This window comes from Solea senegalensis, linkage group LG5 (assembly GCF_019176455.1).
Source record: "Solea senegalensis isolate Sse05_10M linkage group LG5, IFAPA_SoseM_1, whole genome shotgun sequence".
NCBI lineage: Eukaryota > Metazoa > Chordata > Actinopteri > Pleuronectiformes > Soleidae > Solea > Solea senegalensis.
Window position 1 is genome coordinate 6,564,184 of NC_058025.1, and position 18,939 is coordinate 6,583,122.

Here is an 18,939-nt window from a genome sequence, read left to right on the forward strand (position 1 = left end):
AGCCAGGAAGACTTTGTACGGTGTCATCATTTGTTGACATTTAATGAGTCCCTCCGCTCTGAACAGACTCCACTTAGTAAACATGTATCACAAACATTGGCAGGCAAGAACTCAGAAGGCAGTTTACACATGACAACCACAGCAGAGTCCAAAAGTTTGGAGGAAAGCGGACTCAAGACTTTTAGACCCTGCTGCGTATTTAAATAATACAAATATACATGAATAATTCATTCGTACACCCACACATGCACCCTGAACACACACATGCAACGCTGTGCTCGCTCCCTGACCGCACAGAAACTGTACCATTAAGACAGAGACAGCCTCGTTTTTTAGAATAACTTTGTTTTGACTGAGAGGAATAGTTTTTCTTTTCTACGTGACGTGGGAGACAAGCGTATCCGGCTGTCCACCTAAATTAGAAACACCAGAGAGGAAAGGGTGAATATTTTTACACATCAAGCAATGTTACACAACTAAATGGCTCCGACTACCTTAGGATGAAAGAAATGCATGCAGGAGGCATCTGCACACTGAATCTCTTTTATTTGTGGCAGCAGTTGTTTGGAGAGGGTCAGTGATGTGGAACAAGCTGTTCTCTGTAGCATTTAAAGAGGAAACCAGTGGGTAATTAGTGAGAGGAGGTGAAGAGAAGTTACAGAACAATTAAGCCATAGGATGTAACCTGATTATTTAATGTCCTATTCATTTTTAAAAACATAACAAGTCACTGTCACTATAGCATATACACACTACATACATATAGCTGCCCGTCTCTGTGATGTATTCTCCTAAAAACCTCTCATAAACAGAGGCAAACATGTATCGGGAATGTTTGATCTCCTCCTGTCTGACTTAACAAATGAAGTGCAACAGAAATTAAATAAGCGGATATGTAAATGACACTGTAAATAAACCTGATAGTTTGTTTTTTTACCCCCCCCCAGGCTGGGAAAAAGAAGAGGAAAATCATCTGCATTCATGATGTGATTTTTTTCAAATGACTGGTGTGTGTCTCTGCAGTGTTGCACTGCAGTCAGCACCGAGTGAGCTGGATTTCCACTTCACCTCTATCTCTGGTGAGAGCTCGAATCACAGGAGAGCAAAGTTGCAATGCAAATCATGGAACAGAATTTTTTAGCACCTGTTAAAGGGGCTCAGACAAAGCCCCCGAAAGTGTGAGTTACATTTTGATCCAACAAAAAAACCAAGAGAAAGGGACAGCGCAGGGTGGCGTACGAGGTACTGACACAGACAGAGTGCTGACTTCGATATATCGATAAGAACGTCACTTCATCTTGCCATGAGACAACTTTTCCTGACTGGAAACTGAGCTTTGTGTCGTTTTATAAACTGCTTTTCTCCCACACGCTAAAGTCCTTAGAGAAAATCTAGTGTTTTTACATCACTGCACACAGGAGCTGTTGATCCACAGCTGCCACTGACAGTAAATTCAATCTGTGTTATTTTGTGCCTTTTTGAAATCCTTCACTCAGATTTACCCAAGTGACACAAACTTGCCAATCAGACCAGCAGCTCCTGTATCCCCACAAGCTAAAAACGCTGATTTCTTTAAAGGAGTTTGGTTTGGCAAAGGGAGAGGTTTACAAACTTCTGCTTTCCAGGCAGAAAAGGCGGTTTAACAGTGAGGAAAAAGTGGTGCATGTATTCTTAAAACACAGTAGAATTAAACTGGCACATTTTAATAGGTGAGCTTTTTGTCAAATGTCTGCGTCTCAGGTTCCTGAGAGGTTCCAAAGTCAGTGCTGTCAATTCCTCATACAAACACACTCTCAAAAAACATCGAACTATCTCTTTAAATACTCCACATACTGTATAATTGACATTTTTTACATTTCAAGCGACAAACGTATACAACCACAAACATTTTGTCACAAATGTATGCAAAATGTTTCTGTCATTTAGATTTTGCTATAACACTTCTGGCCCCCTGGTGTTTGATCGTCGTCCCTCTCGACACAACGTTCACAGTGAAAAGCAACAGCCCCAGAGTTAAAGATCCAAATGTGCTGCTGTCACTGGTCCATAAGAAAAACCGCACATTTGTAAACACGCACGCGCACACTTTTACTTTCAGTGCTGTAAACCCACATCCACTCTCACACTGTCAGAGCTGTCCTATGACAAGGGGAATTAGTTTGTGTCCTCTGGCTACCACAGGTGGGTTTCTCGAATCTCAGAGATGATGTTGCTGGCCTTTTTGAGCGCCTGAGAAAAGAAGAACAGCGAGATCACGGTTACAAAGAAAAGAAGAGGAGATAAAAGGAAAAAGACAAAGTACTTGATGTTCTGGACAGACAACAGCTGCTCAGTGAACACAGACGTCAGCCTTCATTTTACCTCCAGCATTTGAGCGACCTCTGTCCGCTGCTGTGCCGTGTCCTGTGACTCGATGAGCAGATCCTGCAGCAGTGTTTGTTTGTAAAGCTGGCCCACCAGCTCGCTCTGCAGATGCTCTTTCACGTAGTTCACCAGAAAGTGCATCACCGTCTTGGGCACACTGTGGACACACAGCCCCGAGACAAACTTACAAAAAGCAGCATCAACGACAACTGAGCTCAGGAGAGAAGAAATGGGGGAGCGATGGTAGCCCCCAGAGAGTTCTGGATCTGTTCCAGTCACACCTGTCCTGGATGCTTTTGCGGACAATGAGGAAGTAGCACTTGATCAGGCGCTGGATGACTTCACAGTCCCTCTGCTCTCTCACACTCAGCTTACGTGATACAGGTACAGCCTGGCAGAGACAGAAGTAAAATGATGGTAGTCTACAATTTATTTAAAGCAGAACTATGCAGGAGTTTCCCCTAATATAACAGCTTTGGAGTCATTGTGATGGTTAAAGGTCTTGCAGGGCCACAAACCCGGAATCCTCAGAATCAGGAGGTCTCACGAGAAACACAAATTGCTTTACGGCACAACACACACACCCATGAGCCAGGTACCGGATATAAGATCAGGGCAGCGATAGTGTTACTTTAGACGTTCATCATGGCAGAGCCGGCAAAAAAGAAGCATAGACCAAAGCAACCAAAGCAGAAAAAAGCGAGGAAGAGAGGAAACAACTGTCTGACCGAGGAAGGAGTCACAAAACAAGTAAACATCGGACCAGCTTTTTTTTGAATGGTGAGAATTGAAAAACATGGTTGTGTTCGAAAACAAATGCACATGGCCAGGAGAGGGGAAGGGAGAGGGGAAGGGAGAGGGGAGCATCAGTGGTGAGTTTTTACGATAGCGAGGATAAAGCGGTAGACAATGGATGGGACGATGTTTACGGCGGCATCATAAAAACATGTACTCCAAAACTGTACGGGGAGGCTCCATAGAGAAGGCGGCGAAAAAAGCAACCAGACTTGCAAAGGTTTTGCTTTAATTCCTCCGTCCTACTGCTGAACCTAACACTCACTGTGTCGAGGAGGTTAATGGCCTGGCTTCTGCTGGGGCTGCCAAAGCCTGCAGGTGGCGCTTTCTCGTCCACAACCTTCTCATTCTTCCAGCGCTTGCCTCCGTCAAGAGCCTCCGCCTGACAGCAAGAAATCCGAAAAAAAAGTCACAGGGTCAAGGTGATTCTGGCTGAGCCTGTAATTCCACTAGAGGCCATGAAAGGAACTGTTAATGTTGAGTGTGTGAAAACACAATTGTTGAGGCTTTACAGAACACAACTGCTGCTGTTTGTTCTGAGGAACGTGAGTACCTGCTGTACGGTACAATAACTACCTGCTGGCTGTTGACAGATGCTGAGACCTGAGCTGCATCTGTGAAATCTGGATGCTTGGTGTTGATGTAGGCGAGCTCTATCGCAACTAAATTGTGTACCTAAAGACAGAAAAAAAACAGCAGGGAAAAGTGCCCTTGAGCTTTAATACGATTATAGGCTTTTGGATATTATAATTAATATTAAATATCTTCGCCGAGCTGTGGATTACCATTTCATTAGTAATCGGCAAGCGCTTCCTCAGTAATCCAGTCACTACTTCCACAATGGAGTCGTGCAGTTTGGGAAATCGTAGAAGCTCCTTGCAAACACAAAGACATACTTCATTAACATAATGCACACATAATTTATGCAGCAAAAATATTAACGTTAATAACAATTTCCTTTTAAAATTCACACCACAGGCTTCTTCACAACATGTCCTAAAACCAGCAGAATAAAAAAAGAAGTTGTAGTGTGTAACTTATATATAAACATGTCAAGACAAAAAGGGGAAACAGCGGCATTGAGCTACTAAAGCGAGACGACTGCAAACAGGCTTCCAGGAGAAGTTTCAGAAGTTAATTCTACTTCTCAAAAAACCCTGTCATTCAAAAGTTTGCTGCTGTATACACACAAACACTCCCTCAGCCACGTCTGATAGTATTGGTTGACAGAGCTCATTTTCATCCTATAAATAATTTCTGTTCACGAAAATCAAACAGAGGCAGAATAATAACATCAATGGCAACAAAATCACCAAAATGTATGTACTGGAACTTTTAACTGGAACAGGCTTGACATGGGACTTTATGGACGTCACTAACTCTACTGACCTGATCTCCTTGGATTAGTTAATCCTAAATCTAAAGGACCAGATGACCAGATCCTCTGTCCCCTCTCACCAAGCACCTGGAAGGACTATAAGACCTCTGTGTGGGGATCTCGAAGTACTTCCAAGAGCATAAGGTACTAAAACGGCCTAAGGTATGCAGGACAAAGTCTGCGGAGAACAGGTAATAAATACGATCTTAAAATCTATTCTTAGTTGGACAAGAGGCAGTGTGGGGAAGCTAAAACAGAGACATTCTAGATCTGAGTGAAACTAACAAGCCTAACAGCTGAGTTTGAACAGTAAAGTCAATACGTTGCTTTTTTATTCCAACAGAAAAAAATTGCCTCTGTACTGCTAAATTTCTAAAAAGAAATGTTTCTTAGCTGATCAAAACAGGATTGTACACTTTAGCTGCTGTCAAACCAGACTCCCTGCAGTAGGTCTGACATTTTCCAACAGGAGGCCAGTGGTAGCACTGTTTTATCTACTTGGTGTTTGGTAACAGCGCTTCGTGATCCCTCTGCTAACCTGAGTACTGAAGGAGGAGCAGTGCTGGATGATTCTCTGCAGCTCTTCGTGAACGAGCTCCACGCAGCGCAGACTCGGTTCCTCCAGCCGCTTAATTTGCCGCTTCACCAGCAACTCGAAGGAAACCTCGGGCACAAAGAGCGCTGGTCGCGGACCCTGTGGAACCAATCACACACACACACATCAGCACATCTATTTACCTGCACAGAATGTGGATTAAGCAAATTACACGACGAGTAATCAGGAGTTGATCACCGTGGCATTGCGGATGGCAGTGAGGATATCGAGCTCAGTCAGTCCCCCGAGGGGGTCGATGGATTGCAAAGTGCGGCCAAAGGTCTCATGGAATATGTAACACATCCGAGCTCCTCCGCAGCTGCAGGGGAGATGGTTTCAGCTGTGACACCAATGCTGTTTCTCAGTGTTGAGTCTCGGCGATGTTAATCGCACCAAATCAAAAGCAGTCAACCACAAATGTTAATACTTTTCTTCCTACATATTTACATGAATTAAATCACCCTGAGGGCAGTGGAGACGAAGATGGCAATTCCATAATTTACCCAAATGACACAGATTTGAATCAATGGTAATACAATTCACGACAACATGAAACAAAGACCCTGAGGTCGCACTCACAGCTCTGTGGTTTGGATGTATCTTGCGGTGCCTTCGATTGTGTTGCAGTAATCGCTGGCAAACTTGGTGACAATCTGCAGCAGGGTGGCGCTGTGGTCCTCTACAGGCTGTCCATAGCTCTTGAGCCTTGCCTGGAATTGGGCAGTCAGCACAGTCACACGGGTTTTGAGGTCAGGCAGGCAGTCACGGATGTGGTGCATGAGAAGTCTGCTGAGTGTTTTGGCCAAATAGCGCGACCCGGCACGTGAGACAAGCGAGGGGTAGTGACGCTGCAGGAAGACCTGTTCGTCCTTCACCGAGTCCGACAAGCTCTTCTGTGTGTTGATGTCGTGCTGGCTCCTGAGAATAAGAGACAGCGAGTGAGTGTAATTAGATGATCAGGATGATAAGGGAAGACCCTGACTTTGGGAACCACTGGTCGTGTTCCACTCATTTGTACTCGCTTTTACATTCAATCCCAGTAGCAGCAGTTTCTCACCGGGGGTTTGCCCTCATTTCTATTTCATTGTATTCTTTGAGTGCTCAGGTATACGTGTGTGGACTTCCTCATATAACCTCACACAAGATTCCATGATAACCGTCTTCTTGTCTGTTTTTTTGACCAAAACAAGAGTTTGTCGACAACTAGAGTGGAAAGTATTGTGCTATATGGAGACTCAAACTTCCCAGTTTGAGTCTGCTCAGACCCAATTGGAAATTGGCAGATGATGCACACATGTGGATGTGGAAAGTAGGACACTGTCCACTTGATGGGATCTGTCTGGACTGATACTACTGGGCCAGTGATAAAAGTTAAACACAACACGGTAAAATGAACAACAACACAAGTTGATTCACGAGTGTTTCAGACCTGTTGACCACCCCGATGATCCCGAGTCTGACTGGGATGACTCGACCCAGAAGGACCTCCAGAGCGTCAGTCCCTGCATCCATCAGGTCCAGCTTACTGACAACCAGCAGTGTTCGACGACCTGACACAAAGCAGACAGACACCGGAGCCATTAGGAGGCGATATAGTGGAGAGAAAAAATAGGAAATGCATCACTGATAGGAAAGAGATGAGGTGAGGCTCACTGGGGGAAATGTTTTCACTGCGAGCAACAGGCATATCTACGCCACACTTGCCAACATCCCAGATAATTACAGGCAGATTCTCATCATTGGTCAATCTATTTGTCAGAGTGCACCATAATGGCAACATTACTTTCTAGGCTGTTAACGTTAACAGCCAGCATGCAGTAAAGACTGATGGGTCTGAAATGTGCTTATACTTCCTCCACTTCTTGCATAATTTAATAATTCAAAAGTGCACTTCTCCTTAAACGCCTGTTATGTAATACACACTGTTACGCTGGGATGAGACTACACGATATTTTTGTCTTTCAAGATGTCGCTGTTACGACCCAGCCCGTGAAGGTGAAGGAGTGTTTTTGCAAAGTAAGATTATTTATTTAAAAAGGGGAAGTAAGGATCACAAAATAAAACAAATGGTTACACAATAGCCTCAAACCTTGAGTTAAAGAGGTCTGGATTAGTTGGAACCATGCAAGAAATATAGCATCAGAGAAAAAGTTACTTAAACTAAAAATGCCGGCAACTGGCATAGCACGAGGTGTTAACTACTTAATCTCAAGTAGCACAAATACACATCTTTCAAAGTTAAATCACATGAAACAACAACACACAGGCCCCAGCTGAAGTCTCCCAGGCGCCTTTATACTGCAAAGCTGGCAGGCATCAGGCATATGTTGGCTGATTGCTTTCCACTTATTGATGGCAGAATGTCCACACCTGGGCAATAGAAGCTGCAGCAACGCATACACACATACTAGGGGAAGCTGCAGTGGCCGTAACAGTCACCATGTCAGATTATCAATCACAGTGACAGAGATCCTTGCCGTGTCTTGTTCGGGGGACTGACAACACTACAAGTATGACCCCAACCAATCATCATTCGCGAAACTGCGCGAGTTCATAGGTCATCTGGGTGGCAGGGAGTTTTTAATTGCTATTCACCGAGTTGCTGAAGTGCCTCTGCTATTTCTTGCCAACATTTCTGTTTTTTATTACTTTGTCGTGGTCGTCCCTAGGAGGAGACGTCAAAGAGGCAGAGGTACTGTTGCCAAAGCTCAGTGAAAACCTTTTTTGGGGCTCACTGTTCCACCTAACAGCAGCAGCAGCATCAATCTTCCTCTTCTCCATGTTTATATCTGTATGTTACGTCGCGTCGTCCAGGAGTATGTTGTAGAACATGTCACACTAAGCAGGACACATGGTAGTTCCAGACACCAAAACTCTGTTCTTCAAATATGATATGTTTGTTTATTGTTCGCGACTTTCATATTCGGGTCTGACACTGGGAGTGGAAATCGCTTGAAAATCGGCCTGATTTGGTGTAATCTGATCCCAGCATTAGAGTGCAAAGAAAATTAAAATGAAATCTGGGGGAGAGGAAGAAAATCTCCTACCATCTGGATCGACCTCACGCGCCAATTTCAACGCATCGGAGGTGGCCAAGTCAGAGTTGGCAGGGGACACAGCAAGGATGAGGGAGTTTGGATTTGAGATGAAGGACAAGATCATTTCTTGCACTTGAGTCTCGATGTCCTCTGGCTGGTCCCCAACAGGAACCTGAAGTGACAACAAAAAGCAAGTTAGCAGAGAATGTGGTGATTACTGATTTGCTGTGTAATCAGCATTAATCATGATGTGATACTGCGTTGTGTTGCTGTTTTGTTTGCACACATGAAGCAAAAATCACGTGCCCAAGTCTACCTTAGTGATTCCTGGTAAATCAACCAGAGTTAGATTTAGGACTTTGGGGGAGAAAATCTTCACATATATGGGCTCAGGGCTGATTCCCTGCAGCAGTTGAAAAAGAGGAGAGAAATTTATTATCACAGTGTAAAATGTTTTTTCAAGGCAACGCTAAATTTACACCACCTCCTTCATCTCACCTTATTGTCGCCTGAACCGCGATGAGTCTCTGCTTCAATTTCCCGACGGATCTCCTGAAAATCTGAGAAGATCTGTCAGGAAAAATGAAGGTGACAGAGGGATGCGTCATTTAAACACGACACATAATAAGTGTGAACGGCGTCGAGTACATCATCTGAATGTCTAAAATAGTGAATGTACCTGGTTCTTGCAGTGAAGGAATGTGCCCCATTCTTCAGCTTTGACACCTGAAAAAAAGACAAGAGCGAGTTTAAGTAATACAACAGGGACACAAGCGTACAAAAACACAGAATAACAATGGAATTTGGGATTGGGAGGGGAAAAATAAAATATGAACGGTAAAAGATTACAAATGAATTTATGGTAGTTTCCAAATGTCTGAGATTGTTTCACAGACCTTTGGACCTTTTCTCGAAATGCAAGACGGGAGACAAACAAAACAAATGGAATGTGCGTGATAGCTGACAAAAGAAAATGACAAGACTGAACAAAGATGCAGTCTGATTATACAGAGACCTGGGTAGCTGTTCTGGGTATTTTGTTTTACCCCATGTCCTGAAAGAGTAGTGAAGAGGAGGAAGAAAGAGTTCATTTTAGTAAAGCAGAAATAAAAAAGCAGGAATAAAGCTGATTAAACAGTGAATGAATGTTCTGTGTCCAGGGACCCGTTCAGACCTGGTGTTAACATCTACTCTCAGAGATCTGATCACGTGTGGACAGCACTAAGTGACATCGGGCATTAAAATGTGTCCGGGAGGCGTCTCCTCTGACCACAGGAGATCTGGCTTCATCTTTATGTCTGAACTAAATTATGTATTAACAATGTACAGATGTATCTGAAATGTATCCGAGTCTGTGTCTCTGCATGAGTGATGGAGAGTGAGAGAGATGAAAGGATGAGAGGAGGATGAGACTAAAGAAACATGAAAGAATATGACGGACTGGGTAGTGTAGGAGTTTTGTAATTCCAGAGGACTGCGGTAAGGCAACATCATTGATGAAAGCAGGCCTATGCAGGATTGAGGGTTAAATGTCTCGTTGCGGGGAGGCAGTCTCCTTTGTCCCTACTGTTACCGGAAAATCAGCCTTACAAGATCACGGCCGCTGAACCATAGAAGAAAAAAAGAGAAACGTGTCCTCAGACCACAACCACATGTGGATTTTGTTATCATATTTGAAGATGCTTTACGGAGAGAATAAAACTGTACTTAGTTCAAACTGCAAATGATCACATCACTCAGGACAGATTTTAACACACAAGGTCTGAAAGGGGTCCTTGAAACTGACTTTTTAAAGAGTCAAAGCAACTTCACTCGCGACAGAAAATCATCACACACAGATTCATGTTTTACTACCGTTCTCCGTCTTCAGTCTCTCCTCCAGAGGGGCAACATTCACCAGCTGCAACACCAGCGGTCGTCTTGTGACGATTCCTGATCCCCGTGGCAAAAAGTCCCTTCCGACCAGGCTCTCCAGCACCGAGCTCTTTCCACTGCTCTGTTGTGGCAATAATAATAATAATAATAATAAAAATAATAATAATAATAATATTATCACTATATTACTAAAAAAACAAAAATAAACATCAATTATAGTGCATTTTTCAAAATTCAAAAAGTTCTTCTCAGCATCAATGCATACGATGAAATCAGAATTAAATAGAAATAAAAATAAAATCTGTCTCCTGTAATCTTTTTAATGTACTAACACAGGCAAAAAGTGCAAAAATAACAGAGACACAGGATGGACAGATGACATGGAGACACTCAAAAGTAATCAAAATGGGCAGGGAAAAGGAAGTATTCAAGAAAGCTAGAAAAGGAGTGACATGATCATATTTATTAGTTCTAGTTATGAGTTATTAACAGTATTGTAATGAGGATAGGAATGAATAATGTATGATTTTATCATTTGTTTTATTATAAAAAGTTGAAAAACAAGAGAAAAATGTTTTATCAATGATTAGAAAAATGTTCTCTACTTCAATAACTACATGATTAGTGATGGCAGCAGCAGCAGCACATATATTAGTGTGATGCTGTTGCAGAAGTGAGGACATTTTTACTTCTGGTCAGTTGTCGGTAAGGGGAAACTTGGCACTTTTTAAGGAAACATTAGCGATTAAAACTTCCGATAGAGACCAAAAACGTTTACGTTGTCTTTTAGTAGTTATAGTAGTTCCCAGAGGGAAAATGGCCTAAAATTAAAACATTCTAGCATCGTGAAGTGCTACATCCCTATGACCACAGCCTCCAATAAATTCTTGGTAACTTATGAAGACACTGACTATACACAGTACTGACGTATCTGCATCGCTGTCTGACAGCTTACTGGAAATAGTCGGGTTGGATTATTGAAAACCAGAAAGAAACCATGCATGTAGTCAAATAAAGAGGTTTCTTGAATGTATCTTGAAGCCGCTCCCTGAGCTCAGCACGCTGTGGGACCCTGCATTACTTTCACTAGCTCTCATGCGGTGGAATCTTTTTCTATTGTGGTGGAGAATTTCCCCTCTGACAAAAAATATTTCTGTTGAAGTCTGGAGAAAAGCACACAGTACTGGATGTGAAAAACGTCAATGTGTGGAATAACTCACTTAAAACTTACTTCACAGTCAAGTACACAGTCACACTTTTTTCCCTGCACACTCTGCTGAAGGGCTCATTTTCTAATAAACTGTCTTACTGAGAAGAGATAATCGAATTCCATCTGTCTTTGGCCTCCTGTGTGTGGCAGCAGGGTCTGTGTGCGTGTGTGTGTTTGTCAGCGTATTTGTCTACAAATAATCCTGTTGAATATTCTAATAGCATTTTCTGCTTGAAATTCCCCACCCCTAGTATATAATTGATCTATTGTTTTTAAGTCAGGCAGAGATAAACACAATTACAATGGTACCGGCAGGAGGAAATAAAAGGCAAATGAAAAATGTTTCCAGTGGACCTGATACAGTAAAAGGTCAGTGGGGTTTGCAGTACAAATTCACCTCTTAATATCTGTTCAAATCAAAAAGTCAAATACAAATGATTACTCAATCAATGTAATGATTAATATAGTCGTAATTTAGCTTTGTAATTATTATTAGTTGTTTTTCATTGGCTGACCTGAGATCCAACCACGACTATCTGAGGTAGCTGTATGACCTCTGCACCCACGGTGAGGAAGACCTCCTGCAGCCGGTTGATGGTCGGGATCAGAGTCTCCATGCTTCCGATAAACTGGGCTCACTTACGAAACTGCAAAAATGGAGCAAGGGTAAGTCAGCAGAGAGGAAAGTGCAGTGAAGCAAATTAGATTGTGTTGACTCATACACGATGACAGTAGAACAATAATAGAAAAAAACAAGGTGAATTTAAGGTAAAGCAAATGTATTTGTAGAGCACAGTATCATACACAGTGGTCATTTAATGTGCTTTACAGAGATAAGAGAAAAACAAAATATTAACATTTAAAGAGGGGAGTTTAAAGCTGCAGTGTGTAACTTTTGGCATTTTTGTTATCGTTATAGTTCTGTTTGATCTTCTTAAACAGAAACAATGTAATAATATTATTTGTAAGCTTTATCCCTCTGAAAACAGGCTCTGTCAAGCAATACTATCAGACCTGACTGAGGGAGTGTTTGTGTGTATACACCAGCTGCACCAGGGCGGACCGGGACAAGAAGCATTTATCCCATCAAATTGCTTAACGACAGGCTTTTTTTGAGCAGTTTTGAAACTTGTGGGTGCCTTCCATTTGTCTTATCTTAATTTTAATTTTAAAACAGGTTATAGTTGGGGCAGACTTATTATAAGGATTGCAGCAGTGGGCAGTCAGGCTGAACAATTAATAGTTTATAAAACAATGCCATAGCAAATTGCAGTGCAGTGAGAGCAGAATTCTGACCATTGAGGGACTTGTAAACAACAGTATCTATTTAAAATCAATCCTGTACTTAACCGGAAATCTCCCTTGAGAACTCTGGCAGCAGTGTTCTGAAAGGGTGTTAGCGGTGTTACTTTTCTTTGACAAAGGTTAAATACATAACAAAATAATACTTTCCTTAATGCAAGCAAACTTTGACTCATTAAATATATTTGGTATCAATGTTTTACCTCAAATTAGAGAAATGTTTTAACTTGAAAATGTCCATTTCCACAGAAAATGCAGTTGGGAAGGAAGGTGGAGTACTCATCAGTACTCACGCTAAAGATACCTTTGATTCATGCATGATTTGTGGCATGCAGATCAAAGGCAGACATTAATTTTCAATGGAAAAAATGGCATAAATAAGTTTAAAATATTTCATAAAGAATAACTAGTTGGAGAACAAACGTGTGGCTTAATAACTATCTGCCATTTATTAGATGAGATCAAAGTTTAAACCAGTAATTTATAATATTCATTGGGCATCGTCTTCTTGTTCTGTCTTCCTCTGTCTGAATTTTGCCACAGAACTCGTTCCGCAGATTCAACCCACAAAAAAGCAAGTAATTTAAAAGAAATTATCTCTAGGGCAGGATCTTAATGCTGGTGGGCCAGTTTGGCAGTTGCTGACCACTGATTTAAAGGCATGAACCAAGACCAAGAGGATGTTAGCTGATTACTATTTACTCCAACAGGAAAAAAGAGCATTTTCCATTGGGAACACAGGAAATGTGGTCCTGATGAGAGGAGGGGGGAAATAATGCCCGGACATCAGTAACATACAGAGAGACCACCACCTCTGTCACTAACCACTGAAAAAAACTTAAATTCAGTTTCAGCAGCGTCAGAAATCTAATTGAATTAAAATGTTAAGTAGCATTAGCCGAAAGGCTAAATATAGAATAAGGTTAGCCGGCTGAAGCTAAACGTAAAAGGCAGGAAGTGACAGATAGTGCTAGCTCCGTGCTAACGCTAGCTTCGCGGCTGAAGCAGCCGGCGCTCGACTGAGACCTTACCGGTGTTGGGCACAAGATATCCGCTCTTATCCACAGAGTCCGTCCGTCATACTTTGGAAAAATAGGTGGGGAAGTGCAAACGTCGCATCTTAAACTGAATACCGTGATCCACAATTACCAGCAGACCTGAGGAGACAACAACCGTCAGTCAGTCCACACACGGGCGGTACAAGCAGTAAGCTCAATCCATTTAGATTGGTCGTGAAATATAAGTCACGTGGATCCTCATCTTCTGATTGGCCGATACGTAAAGGAGGCTTGTTTTGGTCCCGCCTTTTGAAGTTCCCTATGACACAAACATCAGAAATGATAATCGTTCTCAGTGGACAGTGACTGCTTTTTTTTAAGGGTTTTTAAAAAAACTTTGAAGTCCAAAAGATATATAAGGAAATAATGTGTGTGTGTGTGTGGGGGGGGCAAAGAAAATGCTGAATAATAGGAAACGTTTTATTTAAGCATACAAATCTGAGATCCAAAAAAAATTGATAGATTTAAACTGAAGTGAGTACCTTTAATATAAGGAGCAATATCTTCTGTGGAGAAGCTACCCTGTGAAAAGGATCAAAGGAAAGACATGACTTGCTGGAATTTATATGCAAACCAAAATTGTATATAAAAAGGGATACAAAGCTAAAAGTGGAAGAAGCATGCAAAAGTCAAAATACCGGAATTACTTAGCTAGGAAAATAAACATGATACACTTAAAATCACATCATAGTATGGTCAGGAAGAAAGAGCCACTCTTTTCACACACTTTTTTCCAACCGTCTTAAAAAGGTTTTAAGTTTACGAGAATCTGGATACTTCATCTACAGAAGCCACATGCTTCTGATATTTCATTAGGCTCTTTCCCCATCAGACATATAAAGAGATGGCGACAGATAGCTTGATACAATATTAATATCCACATTAAAACAGATTACATATAACTGGAAGCTAGTACGCCATCTACTCATCATTGGAAACTGACAGTCAAAGGCATTCAAGAAGAAGCAACATCAATATCTTTTGTATTTTTCCAGTTTTAATGTAGGTATATACAAAGATATTTACAAATCATACAATGACAGTCAAATAGATGCAGGATAAAACATGTGTAACTTTTGCATCGTCATCCAACGCAGGCATGATTAACAAATACCCTCCAGTCGACGTTAGTGTCCCCTGGGAGTTGCAGCAGCCAGACATCACATGAAACAAACAAAATGAATGGACTCCTTTGTGTATAAATATTAAACGATAAGGTCTTGTGTCCTGACTGAGACATCAAAGTCACTTGGTCTTATCCAACTGTTATTTTTGGTCGTGGATAAGAGAAGCCCTACTGTCGAGACAGTCATTATCCGTGTTGACTCGGACACTGCCTAAACTCACACCAGCCGTTCTGTGCAAGAAAACTCAAACGGTATTTTCCACTCTTCACACTCTACATGCTGCTAGGTGCATTCAGGGCACTGAGCGCCTCTTAAAAAAAGACATTCACAAAAAAGCAAAGTACAGGTAGATATTCTTAGTCCATGTATGAAGTGTCCATGCCTTCGCCGTCTGGGTGGAGGAGTCTTCCTGCCAAGCGCTCGATGTCATCGAGGCTAAGTTGCCTAAGTGAACGTTCATAATCCTTGAAGAAAAGCAAAGAATGATTAGTGACAAAAGTCAGTTTAACCAAAGTATGCTACTTAATGCATTTTCAACATGACACAAATTATATATATATATATATATATATACATATATATATATACATATATACGTATATATATATACATATATACAGTAGCTGTAGCCATTCTCAAACCTTAAATCACAACTTACGAGACTAGGACCTTTTTTAATGCAGATTTTCTCCTATACTCGGCAGGTTGTCTGATTGCCTTAGATAGTCAGACTAGCTCAGACTAGCCCTTAGCTCGATTAAACTGTGCATGTAAATGCACTGAATATTAACATGGTCGCAATTCAAACCCCAAAGTAAGCTACAAACTACTGCACTATGAGGAAGCAATACAACATTTGTGTAATCAATGAAATACAAAAAAATCAATACTTGTGATGTCAAACATTAGGCTATAGCAGGAAAAACTAAATATTTGCCTAACTGTTAAAGTGTCGTCCTTCACATGGCCACTAGGTGGTGGTAATGTCTCCTTGAGGATGCAGCAGGACATGTAGCCAAGTAATAAGCAGAATAACCATCATTGTGATATAAATGCCCCCTTTTTCCATTCAGTATTCTTTGTTACTACAGAAAGCAATTGGTCTATACAATGGGAGAGATGCACCTACTAACCCCCAGTACTTCCTGCATAGTGCAGGTATTGAATGTGGTTTGCTGTATGCCGTCTTTTAATTAACCTGGTTGACGACTGTGGGCTACTGTAAAAACATGGTGTCCTTAGAGCTGACCCTTCTCCTCATTCTGGGGTTATGAAAAATAATAATTCATAGAATTAGTTGATTGTACACATAAAAAATGTATTTCTACCAAATGAAAAATAATTTTCCCTTACACACTGGACCTTTAATGAAAAGCAAGATTTTCAGTGCGAACCTGGTGTTAATCTGTTCAGCAACCACATGTCAACATGGAAAAGTACATACTTATTAAGCTTTGATCAGATTATAATGTCTAAGCTGGTGCATATACCTTTATAAGTTGTTCGTGGACTTTAGCTGCATCTGCTGGACTAAAGTGTCTCGCAAGTACTGTGGACACAGTCTGCCATACTCCTCCACGTAGGTTGCTGCTGCTGCTGCTGGTGGCCATTCCTGAAGCTGCACTCCTCTCCCCCACTGGACGGATCACCAGATTCAGTTTAGCCTCTGGTCCAATGGAGTAATCACTCAGTCTGTGCTCATCTAATGAAGGCAATAAAGTATGCAACCATTAAATATTTAGCAAGGGATCTATAATTAACAGTCATCTTCAAAATGGATGAGACATTTATTTGACATATCTACCTGCAAGAGCTTTTCCTTTGTAGAGCAACCGCTGCTGGTTTGCAGGAATGTTGAGACGTTCGGACACAAGCTCCTTCACTGTGGCAACTTTTTCATCTTCAGTCACCTACAAAAAATATTAAGAAACCACACAAATTATTAAAAGCTACAGCTAGACATCAGTCTCTAATAAAAGTAACACCATAGCAATATAAACATGTGCAATAGAGTTATCGCAACTGAGGATGGACATTTCTAGCTATATATCATTAGCTATATTATATTTGAATACACCCAAACCTTAAATCACGACTCTGATCAACACACAAGACTAGGATCAATGATTCACATATATAGTATTGTATTAGTGTGAATATGGGGATACAGAAACATAATAATCAGTCCACTTCACTTTATTTATGTATCTTTCAACACATGCATGTGGTTATTACAGCTGGGCTCCATGTAATATTTGAAAGATATAGCCTGACAACAAAGTGCATAATTATCCGTCAACAATTTATGGGTTGAAATTAACTGAAATGTTAGGTCTATATGCGGAGCTACTGACACCGCATACTTACACATAAATGTAAATTTCATTACTTTTACAGGATTGTTACTTTTAAAAAGTGTTGAGAATTTGACTTTTTAAAGTGTCTACATAGGCTTCTCATTGTCAAGGGTTTACTTTAGTAGCAAGTCTATGTTGTGCATTTACTGCATGTCAAATTGTGATCATAATATTCAACAAAGTTATGGTTTATATAATGTTTTCCTACTGCCATGCAGCCTTAGAGGATTAGCTCAACACAAAATAATTACTGAGAAATGGACTGTCATACATAAATGCAGATAAGGCTTGGTGTTCAAATACAAATCAGATGGTAAATAACTTCAACAATAAATAACTTTTAGAGACACTGCCAAGCCAATTTTGGTTGGTGGACAAAACAAGACATTCGAGAACATCATGCTCCAGGTTTGGGAAACAACGATCAACATTTTCTGACATTTTACTGACCGAACAAGTAGTCGAATAAACGATAAAACAATCGTGAGAAAAATCGTTAGATGCAGCCCTATGAAAAACCCAATAATGTTAGCTACTTGTTTTATGATAAGCAATCCCGTCCAATACTTTAAAACACATTAAACCTACATCATTATTAACTGTGCTCTTTCCTGCAAGTCACTTGAGTGGCTAAGCCTAAACTAGCGTAGCATGCTAGCTACAGCTATGTCGATTCATCCCTGTGCGACGATTTGTCAGCGAAAGAAAAAAAAACTTGCGTTGTGCTACACAATAATCTGTCTGGTTCTAATCCGATAACTGCCATAATATACATATATTTTGCGTGGCAGCTCCATTCTCATGGAATTAGCTTAGCATAAGATATGACCACCGCTAACCATACGCTCCCTGTAAAGGCTGGCGTCGAGGAGCTAGCAGTTAGCAGACCGGCTAGCTGACGGTGCTTAACTTACCTGCACGCTGCATTCCTTCCCTTGAAGCGGTTTTACGGTCAGGATCATTTTGACACTAACACTCTAAACTAAACCACAACCTCACAAAACTACGCGTAAAAGTTAAGCTCGTGTCGTTACTTTTAGGTTTAGTACATGAGGCTGTTCGCTTGTCAAAGGGCCATCTTCTTCTGCAGCGACTGGACAACCTGTCCCGCTGCGGCCTCAAGGAGACACTACCGCCACCTACTGGCCATGTGGAGGACGACCCCAAGGAGGGTCGCGGGTTAAACAAAATCATGGCAAATATTTAGATGTTCCTGCTATAGCCTAATATTGCATTAATATCCTTTGAATAGCTATGGAGTAGGCTTCAGACCTGTTAGGTGACTTACTAAGGACACCAGTGTGTACAGTACTTTCACAGTTTGGACGAGACATTTTGAAGATGTCAGTAGAAATACAACAGTTATATTGCTAAACAATGCGCCTAGGGACAGCCCCGCCCCCAGCCTTCCTTTGATCCGTATGTAGGTTACTGTGGCAACCATGGTAGTATAGTACACACATGAATGTACTGTACTTTGCTGAAAGAACACACCATTGTGTGCAGTGTCAACAGGCTTGACATATATATATGTATATATATATATATATATATATATATATACATATATATGTATATTATGTATATGCAATGTGTATATATATGTATATAGCTGCAGAATGATTTAACAATGTTGCATCCACTCTAGCTAGCCTAATGTCCGAAAACAGCGATCAATCATCACCAAATTTCTCATGGACATCTGTCGCCATGTCCAGTTTCACCTCTTGAGGTGATTTTTGGAGAGGTGAAAGTGGGCATGACAAGAGGTGTCCATGAAAAATTTGGTGATGATCAATTTCTGTTTTCGGACATTGACCCTTAATGCTCACCCTTGATA

The 18,939-nt window shown here is 41.2% G+C and overlaps 2 protein-coding genes across 3 annotated transcripts; both read right to left on the bottom strand.

The window, feature by feature from the left end:
• Positions 1-16: 16 nt before the first annotated feature.
• On the bottom strand, positions 17-13,772 carry si:dkey-32e23.4 (dynamin-1-like protein). Of its 2 annotated transcripts, XM_044025302.1 has the most exons (18): positions 13,589-13,772; positions 11,771-11,902; positions 10,025-10,166; positions 9,186-9,224; positions 8,850-8,896; positions 8,669-8,740; positions 8,487-8,573; positions 8,180-8,342; positions 6,562-6,682; positions 5,712-6,050; positions 5,331-5,451; positions 5,076-5,231; positions 3,945-4,034; positions 3,736-3,834; positions 3,425-3,541; positions 2,646-2,755; positions 2,362-2,521; positions 17-2,229 (listed from the first exon to the last, which is right to left on the bottom strand). In XM_044025302.1, exons 2-18 carry the CDS (start codon positions 11,870-11,872, stop codon positions 2,173-2,175), a joined length of 2,022 nt encoding a protein of 673 aa, XP_043881237.1. In that variant the 5' UTR covers positions 11,873-11,902; positions 13,589-13,772; the 3' UTR covers positions 17-2,172. The 2 variants fall into 2 exon arrangements, with proteins under 2 accessions (XP_043881237.1, XP_043881238.1); XM_044025303.1 differs by lacking the exon at positions 9,186-9,224.
• An 820-nt stretch (positions 13,773-14,592) lies between these two features.
• Positions 14,593-18,214, bottom strand: ubl4a (ubiquitin like 4A). The gene is made up of 4 exons (XM_044025339.1): positions 18,014-18,214; positions 16,547-16,652; positions 16,233-16,444; positions 14,593-15,206 (listed from the first exon to the last, which is right to left on the bottom strand). Exons 1-4 carry the CDS (start codon positions 18,059-18,061, stop codon positions 15,099-15,101), a joined length of 474 nt encoding a protein of 157 aa, XP_043881274.1. The 5' UTR covers positions 18,062-18,214; the 3' UTR covers positions 14,593-15,098.
• Positions 18,215-18,939: the final 725 nt, after the last annotated feature.